The sequence below is a fragment of the Neoarius graeffei genome, chromosome 6 (genome assembly GCF_027579695.1).
Source record: "Neoarius graeffei isolate fNeoGra1 chromosome 6, fNeoGra1.pri, whole genome shotgun sequence".
NCBI lineage: Eukaryota > Metazoa > Chordata > Actinopteri > Siluriformes > Ariidae > Neoarius > Neoarius graeffei.
This window is the reverse complement of record NC_083574.1, coordinates 66,178,585-66,197,801: the sequence shown is the minus strand read 5'-3', so window position 1 is coordinate 66,197,801 and position 19,217 is coordinate 66,178,585. Positions and strand designations below refer to the sequence as shown.

The 19,217-nt window shown below is 46.3% G+C and overlaps 1 protein-coding gene and 1 pseudogene across 1 annotated transcript in view; both read right to left on the bottom strand.

Moving 5' to 3' along the window:
• The window catches only part of st14a (ST14 transmembrane serine protease matriptase a), a 56,838-nt gene extending 48,607 nt beyond the window's left edge, over positions 1-8,231 (bottom strand). The window contains exon 1 of the mRNA XM_060923997.1: positions 7,843-8,231. Coding sequence (XP_060779980.1) covers positions 7,843-7,887 — 45 coding nt within the window. The 5' untranslated portion in view covers positions 7,888-8,231. The remainder of the gene's footprint in view (positions 1-7,842) is intronic.
• Positions 8,232-18,205: 9,974 nt separating this feature from the next.
• Positions 18,206-18,941, bottom strand: LOC132888308 (uncharacterized protein K02A2.6-like; annotated as a pseudogene).
• Between the last annotated feature and the right edge of the window lie 276 nt (positions 18,942-19,217).

Here is a 19,217-nt window from a genome sequence, read left to right as displayed (position 1 = left end):
CATTATCTCTAGCTGCTTTATCCTTCTACAGGGTCGCAGGCAAGCTGGAGCCTATCCCAGCTGACTACGGACGAAAGGCGGGGTACACCCTGGACAAGTCGCCAGGTCATCACAGGGCTGACACATAGACACAGACAACCATTCACACTCACATTCACACCTACGGTCAATTTAGAGTCACCAGTTAACCTAACCTGCATGTCTTTGGACTGTGGGGGAAACCGGAGCACCCGGAGGAAACCCACGCGGACACGGGGAGAACATGCAAACTCCACACAGAAAGGCCCTCGCCGGCCCCGGGGCTCGAACCCAGGACCTTCTTGCTGTGAGGCGACAGCGCTAACCACTACACCACCGTGCCGCCGTCAAATATGTGTTTAAAAATAAATAAATAAATAAATAGTGTACCATAAATTCAACCAACACTTGATGTGCTAGGCCAGAGTAACAACAAACAAATGTCTTAGTGATATTCTTTATTTCTACTCCTACATTTACATTTCAACACTGAAAACATGACTTTGGTCCAAAAATCAATTAGTTACAACTATAAGTCTAAAAACCACTCCTGACCAAAACCTCATGGTACAGATACACCTCAAATAAATAATCTACTAAACACACTCGGGACCATAGAGGTCAAAAATCTCTCATCTCATTATCTCTAGCCGCTTTATCCTTCTAGAGGGTTGCAGGCAAGCTGGAGCCTATCCCAGCTGACTACGAGCGAAAGGCAGGGTACACCCTGGACAAGTCGCCAGGTCATCACAGGGCTGACACATAGACACAGACAACCATTCACACTCACATTCACACCTACGGTCAATTTAGAGGTCACCAGTTAACCTAACCTGCATGTCTTTGGACTGTGGGGGAAACCGGAGCACCCGGAGGAAACCCACGCGGACACGGGGAGAACATACAAACTCCACACAGAAAGGCCCTTGCCGGCCACGGGGCTCGAACCCGGACCTTCTTGCTGTGAGGCAACAGCGCTAACCACTACACCACCATGCCGCCCGGTCATAAATATATATATTTAAAAAACAATTCTAATAATAGTGCTGCATGCCAACTGATGTGTTAAATTTATAACCAGGATTTAAAGCGATATGACCTTTCAATTTCACAAAATCGGTGAAAATTTAGTTCCCTCTGAAATGTGGTCATTGTGATACATGCTTATTTCTGCAATATCTCAAAAAAAAAAAAAGCCATTCTGTAGCTGGGAAGTTATTTACTTTGAGGGGATTCCTTAGCAAATAATATGCCTGAATTCACTCGCTTTGTGCAGTCAAGCAAACAGAGGAACTCCGGTGTGCGCACCCGTAGGTTTACCTTCTTCTTTTGGGTTTTATTGACGCTGGCATCCGGTGTTGCATTACTACCATCTATAGGTTTATCTTGACCGTGCACCGACAGTTACATCATTCGGTCACTAAACGAACAGCTGATCACACCGAGGTGCTCGCTGACATTTATTAGTTTGGTCCTGCGTTTCCTTTGCAACATCTTTACTTCTCACTTTCCGTTACTGTTAGGGCTGTAACGATACACCCAACTCACGATTCGATTCGTATCGCGATTTTTGACCCACGATTCGATACGCCCACGATTTTTTTTAATGTTTTTTTAAAGTAGTAAATTTGACTTAACATTTACTTACATTAACTATTTAATAACAAATAATTCAGACCACTGCAGAGAATGAATAATATGTATGCAAAAATGAACAAATGTATATCCAAAGATTGTTTTATTTCTCAAAATAATACTGTTGAGCCGGAAGCTCTGTTTTTTCGGTTCTGAAAAAGTCATTTTTCCAAATCGTGTAAATCCGTTAAGATTTTTTTTGGGGGGGTGGCTCTCTCACTGTGTCACTCTCATAGGGCCAATGATTTTCTGTGATCGCGGAAAACAGATGGAAATTACGGAATTTTTATGGTGAAACATTGCTCGCGTGTCAAAATGTAACTGCCGCAGAAGGCTTCCGCCCAAGCAGACATGCCTTCAGTGTTGCCAGATATTGCTAACGTTTTCCACCCCAAAATATGTTCAAAACCAGCCAAAAAGCACCTAAACCTGCCCAATCTGGCAACACTGCATGCCTTTCCGGTCAAGTGATTGTGATTGGCTTGTGGCACACCTAGCCAGCCAATGAGCTGCTTGTTTATAGATTCGCTCCCCACGTCACAACCAGAATGGAGATCGCTTAAAAGAAACGGATGCTCTGGTGGCCAAGGACACCATATGGTTGCCAGTGGCGAGTGTGGACGTTGCGTGACTCGCAGAAGATTGTCGCAGGTCGGCGAAAAAACGACTTACTAATAGATATAAAAAAATTAAAGCAATTTAAGTAAATTTAAAATGTAATTTAAATAAAAAGTATTCATAAATTGAAGTTTGGAAGCGCCTCTGTTTTTGGGCTGAGGAGAAGTTTGAAAGGGTGTACCGCGATTCTGCCTTCTTGTATCGCGATACGGATCATGGCTCTGCGTATCGCGATTTCGATTTCGATACGCATATCGTTACAGCCCTAGTTACTGTAGTCAGTCCTTCACGTTGCATTCGTGTCCTCCATTTTCCTCTCCTGTTTCAAATTTGTATCCCACAATGCCTTGCACGAAAAAAAAAGCCCACCACATGATGCAGGATGTAGTACACTGCTCAAAAAAAATTAAAGGAACACTTTGAAAACACATCAGATCTCAATTTGGGGAAAAAAAAAAAAAAGTCATGCTGGATATCTTTCCTGATATGGACTGGGTAATGTGTTAGGAACAAAAGGATGCCACATCATTTGATGGAAATGAAAATTATCAACCCACAGAGGGCTGAATTCAAAGACACCCTGAAAATCAAAGCGAAAAGAACTGATGTGGCAGGCTAGTCCATTTTGCTGAAATTCCATTGCAGCAACTCAAAAACAGTACTCAGTAGTTTGTATGGCCCCCATGTGCTTGTATACATGCCTGGCAACATCAGGGCATGCTCCTAATGAGACAACGGATAGTGTCCTGGGGGATCTCCTCCCAGATCTGGACCAGGGCATCACTGAGCTCCTGGACAGCCTGGGGTGCAACCTGGCGGCGTCAGATAGACCAAAACAAATGTCCCAGAGGTGTTCTATTGGATTTAGGTCAGGCAAGCGTGGGAGCCAGACAACGGTATCAATTCCTTCACCCTCCAGGAACTGCCTGCAATACTCTCACCACATGAGGCAAGGCATTGTCATGCACCAGGAGGAACCTAGGATCCACTGCACCAGTGTAGGGTCTGACAATGGGTCCAAGGATTTCATCCTGATACCTAATAGCAGTCAGCATGCCGTTGTCTAACCTATAGAGGTCTGTGCGTCCTTCCAGGGATATGCCTGCCCAGACAATCACTGACCCACCACCAAACCGGTCATGCTGAATTAGGTTGCAGGCAGCATAACATTCTCCACGACATCTCCGTACCCTTTCACGTCTGTCACATGTGCTCAGGTTGAACCTGATCTCATCTGTGAAAAGCACAGGGTGCCAGTAGCGGACCAGCCAATTCTGGTGTTCTATGGCAAATGCCAATCAAGCTCCATGGTGCCGGGCAGTGAGCACAGGGCCCACTACAGGATGTCGGGCCCTCAGGCCACCCTCATGAAGTCTGTTTCTGATCGATTGGTCAGAGACATTCACACCAGTGGCCTGCTGGAGGTCATTTTGTAGGGCTCTGGCAGTGCTCATCCTGTTCCTCCTTGCACAACGGAGCAGATACCGGTCCTGCTGATGGGTTAAGGACCTTCTACGGCCCTGTCCAGCTCTCCTAGAGTAATTGCCTGTCTCCTGGAATCTCCTCCATGCTCAAGACTGTGCTGGGAGACACAGCAAGCCTTCTGGCAATGGCACACATTGGTATGCCATCCTGGAGGAGTTGGACTACCTGTGCAACCTTTGAAGGGTCCAGGTACCACACCATGCTACCAGTAGTGACACGGACCCTAACCAAATGCAAAACTAGTGAAGTCAGTCAGAAAAGATGAGAAGGGGGGAAAAAAAAAAAAAAAAGTCAATGGCCTCCACCTGGGAAACCATTCCTGTTTTGGAGGTCATCTCATTGTTGCCCCTCTAGTGCACGTGCTGTTAATTTTATTAACACCAAAGCAGCTGAAATTGATTAACACCCCTCAGCTACTTAACTGACCAGATCAATATCCCAGAAGTTGAACTGACCTGATAATTTTTTTTGAGAAGTACATCTTGAATTGGGTCATGGTGAAGCAATGGAGGGGTAGAGAATTTAGGGCCACATGGCCCAAAATTCATTAATTGTTCCATTTTAAAAAACCTAATAAAATCGGAGGTCTGCAATTCAAATTCAGTGGCTTTCGGTCCACTAAACAAAAATAATTGGGTGTCAGGGAAAATTCTTTTTATGACCTAAACTTAAAATCTGAAAGGCGATCTACCTTCAATGGTTATATACAATGACTAGCTTTTTGCCTAAATTAGATTAGGCCATTACCCAATTCATTCACTTTCATTTAAAATATTGACTAAACTGACATTACAATAACCACATTATTGAGCTTTAATTTTTCTAAAATTAACCCATAAATAATTTATAAGACTGAGGAAGTTACGGAAAGTCTGTCTCTCACTCACCCCTAAAATCTGGGGACTAAAACCTGTCTGCAGGAACACGTGATAAAGCATTCTTACCCAATAACTTGAGAGATGCATTAACTATCTGAAGAAATGCATGCCAAGGCACTGAAGCATAGCATAATACAATATGTAATATACTGAAGGGATGCATTCCAAAATGTCAGCATTGTATGCACATACAAGTACTTATGTACATGTCAGATCTCAGTATTCCATTAGCTAAAACTATGGTGCAAATAGAAACCACTGAGAAAAGCAAACCAAGTTCAGAATTATCAACGGCAGAGTCCATTTTATAAGCCTGTATTTCCAATCATTCATTGAGGAGGAGAATAACCTTTAGCTTGTTAAGGCTAACCAGTCCTCACTGCTTTCTTCTCATGTCAAAAACTAAACAGCAATACCAGAATCTCATAAAAGCCCTCAATGATTAATTTTATCCCTTATAGAAGATAGCTATGCTCAAATTGGAAATCTTAATATTGTGATGAAACATCCTAGTTCACAAACTTTAACTAAAATTAAGTCATACTTTCTTAAACTACAAGCAACTTTCCATCATTTGGTCATATTTATATTAAAAAAAAAACCTGTTTTAATTTAACAATAAAAAAAATCACCTTAGAAACATTACCATCTGTCCATTTTTTCCTTACTTTTTAACATCCTTACTAGCGTCAATATCACCATTTTGCCCTTGAAGAAACAGTCTCCTAAAATTCAAAGTTTAAACATATGACTTATCTGAAAACTTTTAATGTACCCTAATAAAAGTAATATTCAAAAATATTTTGGTATTTAATGTGAGACAGTTGTCAACATGGTTATATTTTGTGTTTAAAAAAAAAAAATCCACCCAGTATAACCATGATTTCCACCAAAGAAATGTAATTTCCTACTAAAAAATCTGTATGAGAGATTGTTTAGGTGGTTGCGATGGAAATGGACAGTGACAACACAACACTATTTCAGATATGGAGGAGAAGTACATTTTTCATGTACAGCTATTGAAAAAAAGATCAAGGTAAATAGTGCTTGAATAGATAATATTTTTATTGTATGTCATTCCCAAACATGCTGTACCTTCATGGACATTTCTAAGAGGCTAGAGTTTTTTTGTTTGTTTTTAATATATAAACGGTAGCCAGTGTATTTTGCATGCATCATACGCTAGTTAGCTCTGATTTGATAGCAGGTCAAGCTACCTTGCAGTTTTTCCACAAAATACTGTAGAAATGTAATTTCCACCACACTTCCATCTGTGGTGGAAAAGACAAGAGTGTAGCAGAAATTACATTTATGCTGATAGTGTACAATTCATCAAGGGTAGAAAATATCAAGAGCGGCTCAAAGGAGCTTGGGAGAGAAACTTGAGGAAAATAGAAAGAGGTGTAGTGAAAGCAATGAGAGATATAGTAGAATTTCAAAATCATCTTCTGCATAATGGAAGACACACAATGCATTGAAAGTACAAGCTACATTTCCACCAGGTGTTGTTAAAGTTCTATACAGTAATTCATACACAACTATTTATCTAAGACCAACCGAATTTGATGTATTTTTAAAAATTAAGCGTTATGTAATTTTTATGCATCATTTATTGCTTAGACACATTTTTTCCTTGCAAAAGCAGTTTCATAATTCAGTAAAAAAAATTCAAATTAACCGTTTCTTGGAAATACATTTAAGATTTTCTATATGTATTAACGCATTTCCACAACGCAATGTCATTTCCATCACTGCACACATTCTTTGAAAATATATTTTTTAAAAGTTATATCCATCAATTAAACACTTCACAATTTGAGAGCGTATACCCTACTTAATGTAATAATACATTTTATTTATTTCAAAACAGTATCTACCCAAGCCAACACTATTTCAGATTGTGGTGAATGTGTGTTAAACTGTTTGGTCCTTGTGACATTTAATTAATTTCACTCACAAATGTATAATAACTGTAAAAAGGTATCAACTGGCAAAACCAGTTTTGAAAATAGTTGGATATTTGACACATCACGCTATTAAAAAAAAAAGTAGTCATATTTAGATGTGATGGATTTGTTCATTAAGGGTCAGGGGGAAAAAATGCAAAAAGTGACCAAGTTAACTAATAAATTTATTAGCTTTGATTTTGAACTTCAGGTTTTGTCTGTTTTGATGTGACGATGTAATTATGTTTTTGTTTGTGTTGATGTGGCGATGTGATGTTTTGTTGTGCTTGTTGTGATGATGTGATGGAACTTCATGTACTGCCATTCTTGGCCAGGTCTCCCTTGTAAAAGAGATCGTGATCTCAATGGGACAAACCTGGTTAAAATAAATAAAATTGAAAATTGAAGTTATCTTGTGATGGCAATGCATCCCCTCTTAAAACAAAAATTACATAAACTGACAAGAAAGGGTTTTTTTTTTTGTATATACACAAGTTCACAAGGCCAAAACAGCACCTACACTCTCAGAAAAAATATAAAATTATTGTACCTTTAGGGGTACAAGGGGTTGTTACTGGGACAGTGCCCTGTACGGTGCTCATTTGTATGCTTTATATACTGCTTGGGAACATGTATGTAACTTTTTGGCCCTAAAAAGGTACACATAGTTACTCTGAGGTCCAATAATGAGCCCGAGGGAGTACATTAGTGTAGATTGTACCTTGGGGGACAGAAATGGATTCATATTTTACCCCATTTCTGACAGTGCAGTTGAAAAACCACCATATACACACACACACACACACACACAACACAAAAAGGAAATCTTTTCCCCAAAATAAATGAAGAGGAATCTGATAAACAAATAGCAATAATAATAATAATAATAATAATAATAATAATAAATAGGATTTTAATAAAATGTTTGTTTTTCCTGAAATTTAATCTATAAACATAGTCATGTCTGACAGCACTTGGAGAAAACCATCCCAAATAAAATCGTTTGTGGTCTGAAACTCAAAAAAGGCTGGGAGGAACAGCAGTATTCCCATTTACTTCCACTGTGGACCAAACTGTCGGGCAGACAACTATATATATATATATATATATATATATATATATATTACTATTTTTTCTGAGCCATGATAGAGTAATGCATCTAACCAGCTTATAAAACGAACAACATTTGCGTAATAAATTCAGGGTAAACCCAAATGTAACCAAGCATCAAAGGGAGAAACAGAGGTTAGTAAAAGGCCTACCGAAGACTTTGGAGTGTAACGCATTCCTGCATCCATTGGGTCCATGTCTTTAAGGTGACCTGCTGATTTGTGCTGTTGCACGGCTGTTACACGATCACTTTTTGATTTATTTTTTTTCTTCGTAGAGCAATACAGGTTGAGTAAAACCAGTTCTCAAACCAGTCTTGTTGTTCGCTGTCGAGGGCAGGTGAAAAGAGTAGCCTATCCTTTCTGGCACCAAACAAATAAAAAGCTGTAGTCTTTTACATAAAAACAATAGTTAAAAATAAACAACACAAATGCGAAGTACCAAAAGTAAAATCAAGAAGTATTTCGATTAAAGATATACAACAAACACGACAAAACACCCGGAACATAACATCTACCTGTGTGAGCGAAAAACAAAATACTTCCGGATTCAGGTTACAATGGGCGTGTCCCTAAGCTCGATACTCACCTGTCTCACTGGCCGCACCCAGGAAAACTGTGGCGTGCGCAAGGAAGAAGGTTTTTTTTTGTTTGTTTGTTTTTATTTATATTATATTGTTGATTAAAAAAAACTTATACACAAACATTCGGGGCTTACATAAAAATACAATAGTTACATGGTGGTACAGTATGTTTACAACACCATGTAAACACCATGTTTACAGTACATTATAAACAATCAAGTGAGTACAAAGAACACAATGTAGTCAAGTCAAGTTTATTTATAAAGCACTTTAAAATACAACAGAGGCAGCTGACCAAAGTGCTGGACAAGCAGGTAAAAAGACTTGAGGACACCACAAAACACAAAGACAACGTAACTGACACCATACACACAGAGAGATGACAACATGACCTGACAACTAAGAACCAACAACACAGGTCAGTGCAATCTTAAAACAAGAAATCATGTAATAAAAGGCATCAAGGCATAGTAATAAATTTAGAGTAATAATTAACTAAGAGTAAGTAATTAAAAAATAAAGTAAAAAGACTCATGTAACATTAAAAGAAAAACAAAAATGAATAAGTAAATAAAAGCTATACAGAGTTAAAAGCCAAGGCATAAAAATGGGTTGTGAGATGAGTTTTAAAAACAGCTAAGGACGGGGCCAAACGTATATGTAGTGGAAGCTCGTTCCAGAATTTAGGGCCAATGACTGCGAAGGCTCGGTCCCCTCTACTTTTCAGTCTGGAGGGTGGTACAACTAGGTGTAATTGGTCAGCTGACCTGAGGGCCCGGGAGGGGGTGTGAATTTTTAGGAGGTCAGACAAGTAAGAGGGTGCCAGTCAATGTAGGGATTTGAAAACAAATAAAAGAATCTTAAAATGTATTCTGTAGCGTATGGGGAGCCAGTGAAGAGCAGCAAGCACAGGTGTTATATGTTCTCGCCTTTGTGTTCTAGTGAGAAGGCGGGCGGCAGCATTTTGAACAAGTTGCAGGCGTGAGATGGAGGAAGAACTTGTGCCAGCATACAGGGCGTTGCAGTAATCCAGGTGGGAGGAAACAAATGCATGAATAACCTTCTCAAAATCTTTAAAAGATAAAAAAGGCTTAACCTTGGATAAAAGCCTTAGTTGATAAAAACTCGACTTAACAACAATGTTGATTTGCTTCTCCATATTAAAAAATGAATCTAAAATTACACTGTAGAGCTCTCTTAGGTGTGGGTGGAGCACAGAGGACGGCAGGACAACGCTTCCGGTAAGAATAGGCTTTTATTGCCAGACTTTTCAGTTTAACAACAGTTTTACTCAGGTAAATACACACACACATGCTGTGTTCTTGTCCCGGGAAGAGCTCTCCTCTGCTCTCCCTCTGCCTCCTTAAATAGGGCGCGGTACTGGGAAGACACACAAACACAGGTTAATTACCATCAGGTGTAGTGATTCTGCCACTCACCTTCCCTGGCTCCGCCCTCCTGTCACAGACCGGCGCTTGACCACGCCCCCGTTGCCACATACCCCCACCGCCCGACTCAGGCCGGGCGCCCGTCCGGCCCGCAGCCGACCCCCCCCTTGACGGGAGAGGAAGTCCGCCATGACCATCTGCGCCCCCGGCCTGTGGACCACCTTGAAATTGAAGGATTGGAGTGCCAGATACCAACGGGTGATCCGCGCGTTGGCATCTTTCATGCGGTGGAGCCACTGGAGGGGCGCGTGGTCCGAACAGAGGGTGAAAGGGCGCCCCAGCAGGTAGTAACGGAGGGCGAGGACCGCCCACTTGATCGCCAGGCATTCCTTCTCAATAGTGCTGTAGCGCCCCTCACGCACCGACAGCTTCCTGCTAATGTACAGGATGGGGTGGTCCTCCCCCTCCACCTCCTGGGACAACACCGCCCCCAGCCCTCTGTCCGACGTGTCGGTCTGCAACACAAAAGGGAGAGAAAAGTCAGGGGAGTGTAATAGTGGCCCCCCACACAGTGCAGCCTTTACCTCAGAGAAAACCCGCTGGCACTGCTCCGTCCACTGGACCGGATCTGGCGCCCCCTTTTTAGTGAGGTCAGTCAGCGGGCTGGTGACGTCCGAATAATTAGGTATAAACCTACGATAGTAGCCAGCCAGCCCCAGGAACTGTCTCACCCCCTTTTTGGTCTTGGGCCTCGGGCAGGCCGCAATCGCTGCTGTCTTATTAATTTGGGGACGCACCTGCCCGTTGCCCAAGTGGAAGCCCAGATACCGTACTTCCACCCGCCCAATCGCACACTTCTTCGGGTTGGCAGTGAGACCCACCCGCCTCAGCGACCTAAGGACGGCCCTCAGGTGTTGCAAGTGTCGCTGCCAGTCGTTACTACATATGATAATATCGTCAAGATATGCAGCCGCATAGGTGGCGTGGGGCCGGAGGACCCTGTCCATCAGCCGCTGAAATGTAGCGGGCGCCCCAAACAGCCCAAAAGGAAGTGTGACAAATTGGTGTAAGCCGAACAGTGTGGAAAAGGCCGTTTTCTCCCGGGATAATGGAGTCAAGGGGATCTGCCAATATCCCTTTGTCAAATCCAGTGTCGAGTAAAAGCGAGCCGTGCCTAGTCGATCGAGCAGCTCGTCAATATGAGGCATTGGGTACGCGTCGAATTTAGACACCGCGTTGACTTTTCTATAGTCCACACAGAACCGGACCGACCCGTCGGCCTTGGGTACCAAGACCACCGGGCTGCTCCAGTCACTGTGGGACTCCTCAACGATGCCCATTTCGAGCATGGTCTGAAGTTCTTCCCGAACCACCTTTTTTTTGTGTTCGGGTAGCCTGTAAGGGCGGCTACGCACTACCACCCCCGGGGGCGTCTCTATGTGGTGTTCTATGAGGTTAGTGCGACCGGGCAGGGGCGAGAACACATCCGAAAACTCGGCCTGCAACTGGGCGACCTCCGTGAGTTGGGTCGGGAAGAGGTGGTCTCCACAGGGGACCGGAGAGGTACGTGATGCCAAAGTCCCTTTTTGAACCTCCGGCCCCAGCTCTGCCTTCTCCGGAACTACCAACACCAATGCCATGGGGACCTCCTCGTTCCAGAGTTTAAGCAGATTGAGGTGGTAGATCTGTAGTGCCCCCCCCCCCGTCCGTTCGCCTCACCTCATAGTCGACGTCCCCGACTCGCCGTGTGACCTCAAAGGGTCCTTGCCACTTGGCGATTAATTTGGAGCTCGACGTGGGCAACAGTACGAGTACCTTATCTCCCGGAGTGAACTCTCTAAGGCGCGTGCCCTTGTTGTACAGGCGGGCTTGCCGTTCCTGGGCCTGCCGCAAATTCTCCTGAGTTAGGTGGGTGAGTGTGTGGAGTTTTGCGCGCAGGTCCATAACGTACTGAATTTTGTTTTTACTCTGTGAAGGTCCCTCCTCCCAATTTTCTCGCAGCACATCTAAAATGCCGCACGGCTTACGCCCGTATAACAATTCAAACGGGGAGAACCCCGTGGAGGCTTGGGGAACTTCTCGCACTGCAAATAACAAGGGTTCAAGCCATTTATCCCAGTTATGTGCGTCCTCACTTACGAATTTTTGAATTATATTCTTGAGGGTGCGATTGAACCGTTCAACTAAACCGTCCGTTTGTGGGTGATAAACGCTGGTGCGGATCGGCTTGATACCTAATAGCCCATACAGTTCGCTCAGTGTTCGTGACATAAACGAGGTGCCTTGGTCAGTCAGAATCTCTTTCGGGATTCCAACTCGGGAGATGACGCGGAAGAGGGCCTCCGCAATACTGCGTGCTGAGATATTGCAAAGAGGCACCGCTTCCGGGTATCGCGTTGCATAGTCCACCAGAACTAATATAAAGCGGTACCCTCGTGTTGACCGATCTAATGGCCCAACGAGATCCATCCCAATTCTTTCGAACGGGGTCTCAATTAATGGTAGGGGGCGCAAAGGCGCTTTTGGAATGGCCGCTGGATTTACTAACTGGCATTCGCGGCACGCCGTACACCACCTACGGACATCGCCGCGAATCCCCGGCCAATAGAATCGGGCCACTATTCGGGCTAGTGTCTTATCCTGCCCTAGGTGTCCAGCCATGGGATTAAAGTGAGCCGCCTGAAATACCAATTCCCGGCGGCTCTTTGGAATTAACAGCTGTGTGACTCGCTCTTTCGTCTGAGTGTCCTGCGTCACTCGGTATAATCTATCCTTCATAATAGAAAAATAGGGGTAGGACAGGGTGGCATTCGGCTGGAGCGTTTGACCATCGATTACTCTCACTTGGTCAAACGCATGTCGCAGAGTCTCGTCTCGCGATTGTTCTAATGGGAAATCCGCGAGGGATTCCCCAACAGAAAGAGGAGGAGCCGGCGGCTCCTCACTCTGTCGCGGAGATGACATAGACGGCTCTGCGACAGCAGCTCCAGCCAAAGCGACACCGGGACCTCCCCCTGTCAAATGACAGGACCCACTCTTTACTAGGCGCGTCATTAAACCCCGAAATCCCAGCCAATCAGTCCCCAAAATTAAAGAGTGGGTAAGGCAAGGATTAACCGCCGCCTTCACTATAGATTTTTCCCCTCTGAAAAATATGTGGACCGACACCAAAGGGTAGCTGTGAACATCCCCGTGCACACACAACACCTTCACCCCCTGTGCTCCACCCAATGCCTCGTCTTGCACCAGGCTTTGGCGGATCGAGGTCTGATTGCAACCAGAATCCACCAACGCCTGATATGTAGCCCCTTGGACACTCACCGGTATGCGATACGCTCCGGCCCGATCGAGGGCAGCTTCTGGCGCGTCGGGGATCCATACCACCGCGCCCACCTCCATTGCTGCGCACTGTTGTTGCAGGTGGCCCGGCTCCCCGCAGCGCCAGCAAACCGGCCCGGGCTTTCCCTCTGCACCGGTGCTCTGGGGCTCACTCACCTGAGGGGGGGGGAGAGACAGACACAGAAGGGAGAAACGGGAGGGAACCACGGGTGCGGCGGGCCGGCTGGGGTGGAGCCGGCCCCCGTCTCCGTGGTGGGGGAATGGGGCGAGGACGGGACACAGAAGGGAGGGGAGAAAGAGAGAGAGAAGAGGAGAGAAGAGAAGACGTCGTCGGCTGTCCTGCCGCCGGAACAGCCGCCAAATGATCCTCCGCCAGTCCTACTGTCTGATCCAGCGACGCCGGGTGGTGGCACTGGACCCACTCCGCGGTTCCGGCTGGTAAGCGGGCGATGAACTGCTCCAGCACCACCTGATCGATGATTCCCTCGGAGTCGCGATCGTCGGCCCTCAGCCACCGCCAGCAGGCGTCCTGGAGCTGCTGGCCGAACGCGAACGGCCGGCCGACTTCCTCCAACCGCAGCGCGTGGAAGCGCTGGCGCTGTTGTTCTGGTGTGCGCCCCATGCGCTGGAGGACGGCCCGGCGAAGGTCCGCGTAGGCCAGCCGGCGGTCGGCGGGGAGCTGTAGCGCGGCCAGCTGCGCCTCTCCCGTCAGGAGGGGGAGGAGGCGCACCGCGCGCTGCTCCATCAGTCACCCTGAGGCTTCGGCGACCTGTTCGAACAATGCGAGGAACGCCTTGGGGTCGTCCTGCGGGCCCATCTTGGTCACGGTGAGGGGAGACGGGCCCACGGCCGGGGCGTTGGTGGACCCCGCCGACGCAAGGAGATGCCGGAATGCCTCGCGATCTTCCTGCTGGGCCAGCACCAGGGCTTCGAAGCGCCGCTCTTGCTCCTTTCGGAGCGTGACGAGCGCCTGGTGCTGGCTTTGCTGAGCCGTGGCGAGGGCGTGGACCAGGTCTGCGAATGGGGAGGATTCCATGGGGCTGCTGGGTTGGTGCTCCACCTTATTCCCGGGTTTCAGCACCACTGTAGAGCTCTCTTAGGTGTGGGTGGAGCACAGAGGACAGCAGGACAACGCTTCCGGTAAGAATAGGCTTTTATTGCCAGACTTTTCAGTTTAACAACAGTTTTACTCAGGTAAATACACACACACACACACACACACACACACACACACACACACTGTGTTCTTGTCCCGGGAAGAGCTCTCCTCTGCTCTCCCTCTGCCTCCTTAAATAGGGCGCGGTACTGGGAAGACACACAAACACCAGGTTAATTACTGTCAGGTGTAGTGATTCTGCCACTCACCTTCCCTGGCTCCGCCCTCCTGTCACAGACCGGCGCTTGACCACGCCCCCGCTGCCACATACACCAAGGTTTTTCGCTGTGTCTTTTACATTGGGTTCGAATGGGCCTAGGTCATGGAGGGGGTCAGAGGTGGCACTGGGCCGGAAGACTAGGACCTCAGTTTTACTTTCATTAAAACTTAAGAAATTTAAGGCCATCCATGCTTTGATGTCCTCAAGGCAGTTTAGTAGCTGTTTAAAAGCATGGGGGTCACTGGGTTTTAGGGGCATGTAGATCTGTGTATCATCAGCATAACAGTGAAAAGATACATTGTATTTTCTAAGGATAGACCCCAGGGGTAGCATGTACAGAGAGAAGAGTAGGGGGGCAAGAATCGAACCTTGCAGAATGCCACAGGAGAGATGAACAGAAGGGGATACTGAGTCCCCCAGGCAGACTGAAAAGGTTCTATTTGTCAGGTAAGATTTAAACCATTCAAGGGCAGTGCCTCTGATACCAACACAGTTCTCTAGACGGGAAATTAAAATGTTGTGATTAACAGTGTCAAACGCAGCAGTGAGGTCAAGTAAAACCAAAATGGCATTGTCACCAGAGTCAGTAGCTATTAAAAGATCATTTAAAACCTTTAATAGAGCTGACTCTGTGTTATGGAGAGCTTTAAAACCAGACTGGAGGGGTTCTAAGATGCCATGGGAGTCTAAAAACGATTGCACTTGCTGGAGCACTAGTTTTTCGAGGACCTTGGACAGGAAGGGAAGCTTTGAGATGGGTCTGTAATTGGAGGGGATAGTGGTGTCTAAATTAGGTTTTTAAATTAATGGCTGTACAATTGCATGTTTAAATGACTGTGGAACACATCCTGAGACAAGGCTACAGTTCATAATGTCCAGTATGCTGGGACCTGTGGTCTCCAGTGTCGGCTTGATGAGAGATGAGGGCATGGTGTCTGCTTGGCCAGAGGTAATTTTCATTTGGCCAATTGTTTTGGTTAAAGTGGCCAGGGAGATGGTTTCAAACTGATAAAAAGTTGCAGTGGAAATGACAGGGACAGAGGGATCGAAAGAGGGAGGGGTTATGGAAGCTCTAATATTGTTGACTTTAGAAACAAAAAACTGCAGGAGTGTGTCACTATTAACTGAGGAGGGGTCTAACTCTACATGCTGCTTGGGGTTTAGAGCAGTGTTGATGGTGCTAAAAAGGACACGTGGTTTATCACTGTTATGATGGATAATGTCAGAGAAATATTTGTGTTTTTCAGACTTGACAGTTTTCTGGTATTTAGCCCAGGTTTCCTTCAAAATGTCATAGTTCACATGTAACTTGTCTTTTTTCCACCTGCGTTCAGCCCTCCTGCACTCTCGTCTGACAGAGCGAGAGGCGTCAGTCAACCAGGGGACTTGCTTTGTTTTTGGGCGCAGAGTTTTAACAGGTGCGACACAGTTGAGGATGCTGGTGCAGGTAGAGTAAAAAGATGAAATCAGTTGTTCAACATCGTAACAGGCAGCCGAGTCATGGGACTCAGAGGCATTATGGAATGCAGCAGAAAAGCGGGACGCTGTAGTGGAATTAATAATGCGGCGCCAGCATACGGAGGCGCACGCATTTGAGTTGTTTGCAGAGCAGGGGAGTTCAAATGATATGGCCATATGGTCTGAGAAAACAGCGTCATGTATTTTCAGATTTTGCACATGGAGTCCATAGGATAAAATCAGATCCAATGTGTGTCCTAATACTTGGGTGGGGCCCGTCACAGACTGAACAAGATTAAAAGAGTTAATAAGATTTAAAAAGTCATTAGACAGTGGTTTGGAGGGACAGCAGACGTGAATGTTGAAGTCACCAACTATAAGCACGCGATCATATTTAGGCATGACCTCAGACAGAAAGTGAGAAAAGTCCTGTATAAAATCCTTGTTGTACTTCGGAGGACAGTAGATCACCGCGCACAGAACGGCATGCGAGGCAATCAGTTCAAAAGCATTCTGTTCAAAGCTGGCGTACTGAGCCAGCAACAACTGTCTCCATTTTAAAGAGTTTTTAAAAACAGATGCCAAACCACCACCGCGTCCAGCTGTTCTCGGCGAGTTAAGGAATGAGCAATTTGGCGATAACAGCTCAGCAAAAGGGCTCAGCTCACCTGAGCACAGCCAGGTTTCTGTGATGCACAGTACATTCAATTGGTGCGTTTTGAAGAAGTCGTTCAGGATGAAGGTCTTGTTTCCCACCGAACACGCATTCACCAGTGCAAACCTGATGGCAAGCGGCTCGCACTCTTCCCGGGGTGCCCAACCTACCGGCCGAAGATGACAGTGGTTCACCCCTCCTCTGCGGAGACGAGGTGAGCAAGGGCGTTGGGTGTGGCAGGCGGCCTCCGGGGGAGCGATGACAGTCTTCAGCCAGGTGTATGCAGGTTCCAGGGAGTGCCAGGAGACGAATCGGCTGTGATCGGGAAAATAATCCAGGACCTTGATCCCAGGAGTCAACGACAGATGGAACTTCAGCTTCACCAGTCGACCGCTGCGTTTCCCCCGATGTTTGCGTCTCCGGGTCCGTTGAGGGACAGGTCCGCGGAGTATGCACGCAGGTAAATCTGACAGCAGTGGAGGGGGAGGGCAGTTCTGTCCACCATAGCCCCAGCGCAACAGGTTTTCATAGTTTGACCGAATGCTGAGCAGTGATTGTCGGTCGTAGACCAGCAGACAGTTCACTTTGTTGGTAACATAAAATGAAAACAGTACAGACAGAGACGCCAGAGCTGACAGCAGCGGATGGCAGGCCACACACACTGGCGCCATCACAAGTGATGCTATGTACTCTAACATAAGGAAACTGTTTCGAGTTCCTTGGCATTCTCAGAATTCTATCTAAATATTTGTGGTGTATTAATGACGAGACGGTTGCACGCATTTAACACCTTTACTGATAACTTGCATAACTGATACAACATGCCATGCTGGTAATGGCTCGCGTTCTCTGGCGCATCTGTCTAGGCATGCGCGTATCACATGAACACACGGTGAGCCCATAAGCTCAATATACCACATCACCTCCCCCTTTACTTTAAGGTTAGCTTAAATGAGCGGGGGAGAGAGAGAGAGAGAGAGAGATGGGGAGGGATCGAGAAATGACCTAGGGTCGGAATCGAACCCGGGTTCCCGGATTTATGGTATGGCGCCTTATCCACCTGAGCCACGACACCCCGCAGCTTAATGTATTATTCTAACCAAACACTGTAACATAAAATATATCATTACTATGCGCATTAAGATTAGAAATGTCAATATTACCCATACTGCATAATAAAGTTAACTGAATGCTTTAACTATAACTTTTACTAAACATCAGCACTCAGTCTCTTATCACCACACTCAGTCCTGGTAACATTGAGGCACTTTTGGGGTACGCTGGGAGCGCCTCAGGGTCACCGCTACAGGATCAGGCGGCTCAGCTGGCTCTGACAGTTCAGGTGCTGGGGATGCTGTGAAACTGCTCTCCATCGGCCCGGTCTCCTCAGCTACTTCCTCAGGTTGCTGATCTGGAAGCCCCGCAGAACGGCGAGGTCTCAGCTGGTCTCCATGGCATCAGTATTCTTGATCCGTCGCTTCACCGCGGACCTTGTATGACACAGGCCCCGACTGCTGGGTGATGACTCCTGGGATCCACCTTGGGGTTTCGCCAGCAGTGTTTCACAGGTAGACTTGCTCCTCGACTTCGAACTGTCTGTCCAACTCCTTTCTGTCATGTCCTTCCTTCTGCAGATACTGCTTTCTCCTCACCGTTTCTTGGATGTTTGGTTTCAAAAAGTCCAGTCTGGTTCTGACATGTCTTTTCAAAAACACATCAGCAGGCGTCTCGCCTGTTGGGAGTGGTGCGATACCGTAGCAGGAAGTGAGAGACTTTGTCTTCAGTGCTCAAATCTTCTCTCGCCAGCTTTTTCATGCCAGCCTTGAACATTGAGATGTATCTCTCAGCTAGGCCGTTTGTGGCTGGGTGCCTCGGGGCACCAGTCGTGTGGAGGATTCCATTTCTCCTCACGAACTGCTGGAACTCATCAGACATAAAGGTTGTTGCATTGTCTGTGACAATCTGTTCAGGGACTCCATATGATGCGAACAGTCTCTTTAGTCTGGTGATGGTTGCAGTGGAGGTTATTTGTGTCATTTTGTAAACCTCCAGCCATTTTGAGAATGCGTCAACTACAATCATGAACATGTGGCCCATGAAAGGCCCTGCAAAGTCAATGTGAAGCCTCTTCCAAACATCTCCTGGAAATTCCCAGGGATGCAGTGGCACGTGGCGCGGCATGCTTTGCTCTAGCTGGCATGTTTCACATCCTTTGCACACTCTCAATGTCCATATCAATATGTGGCCACCAGACATATTGCCGTGTGATTGCCTTAATTTTCACAATGCCAGGGTGCCCACTGTGGATTTCTTTAAGCATGGCAGCTCTGAGCTTAGTTGGTGCAATCACTCTCATGCCCCACAGCACACACCCCTGCTCCACAGAGAGTTCATCACGCTTTTTGTGGTATACTTTCAGTTCTTCAGGAATTTCCTTTGGCCACCCTTCCATGATGAATCTGTGCAGCCTTGACAGCTCTGTGTCAGTTCTCGTTACCTTGGCAATCTGCTTTGCAGTCAGCGGCACGCCCTCTAGGTGTTCACATATCAGTGTGCCGACGTAGGCGGAGATTGTCTCTGTTCCCGCATCCTTGGTCTCTGACAGCGGCACACGAGACAACCCATCAGCATTGCCATGCTTCTCTGACTGACGGTAAACAATGTGGTAGACAGTATGATGGCCCACCTCTGGATCCGGGCTGCTGCCATTGTGGGGAGCCCTTTGTGT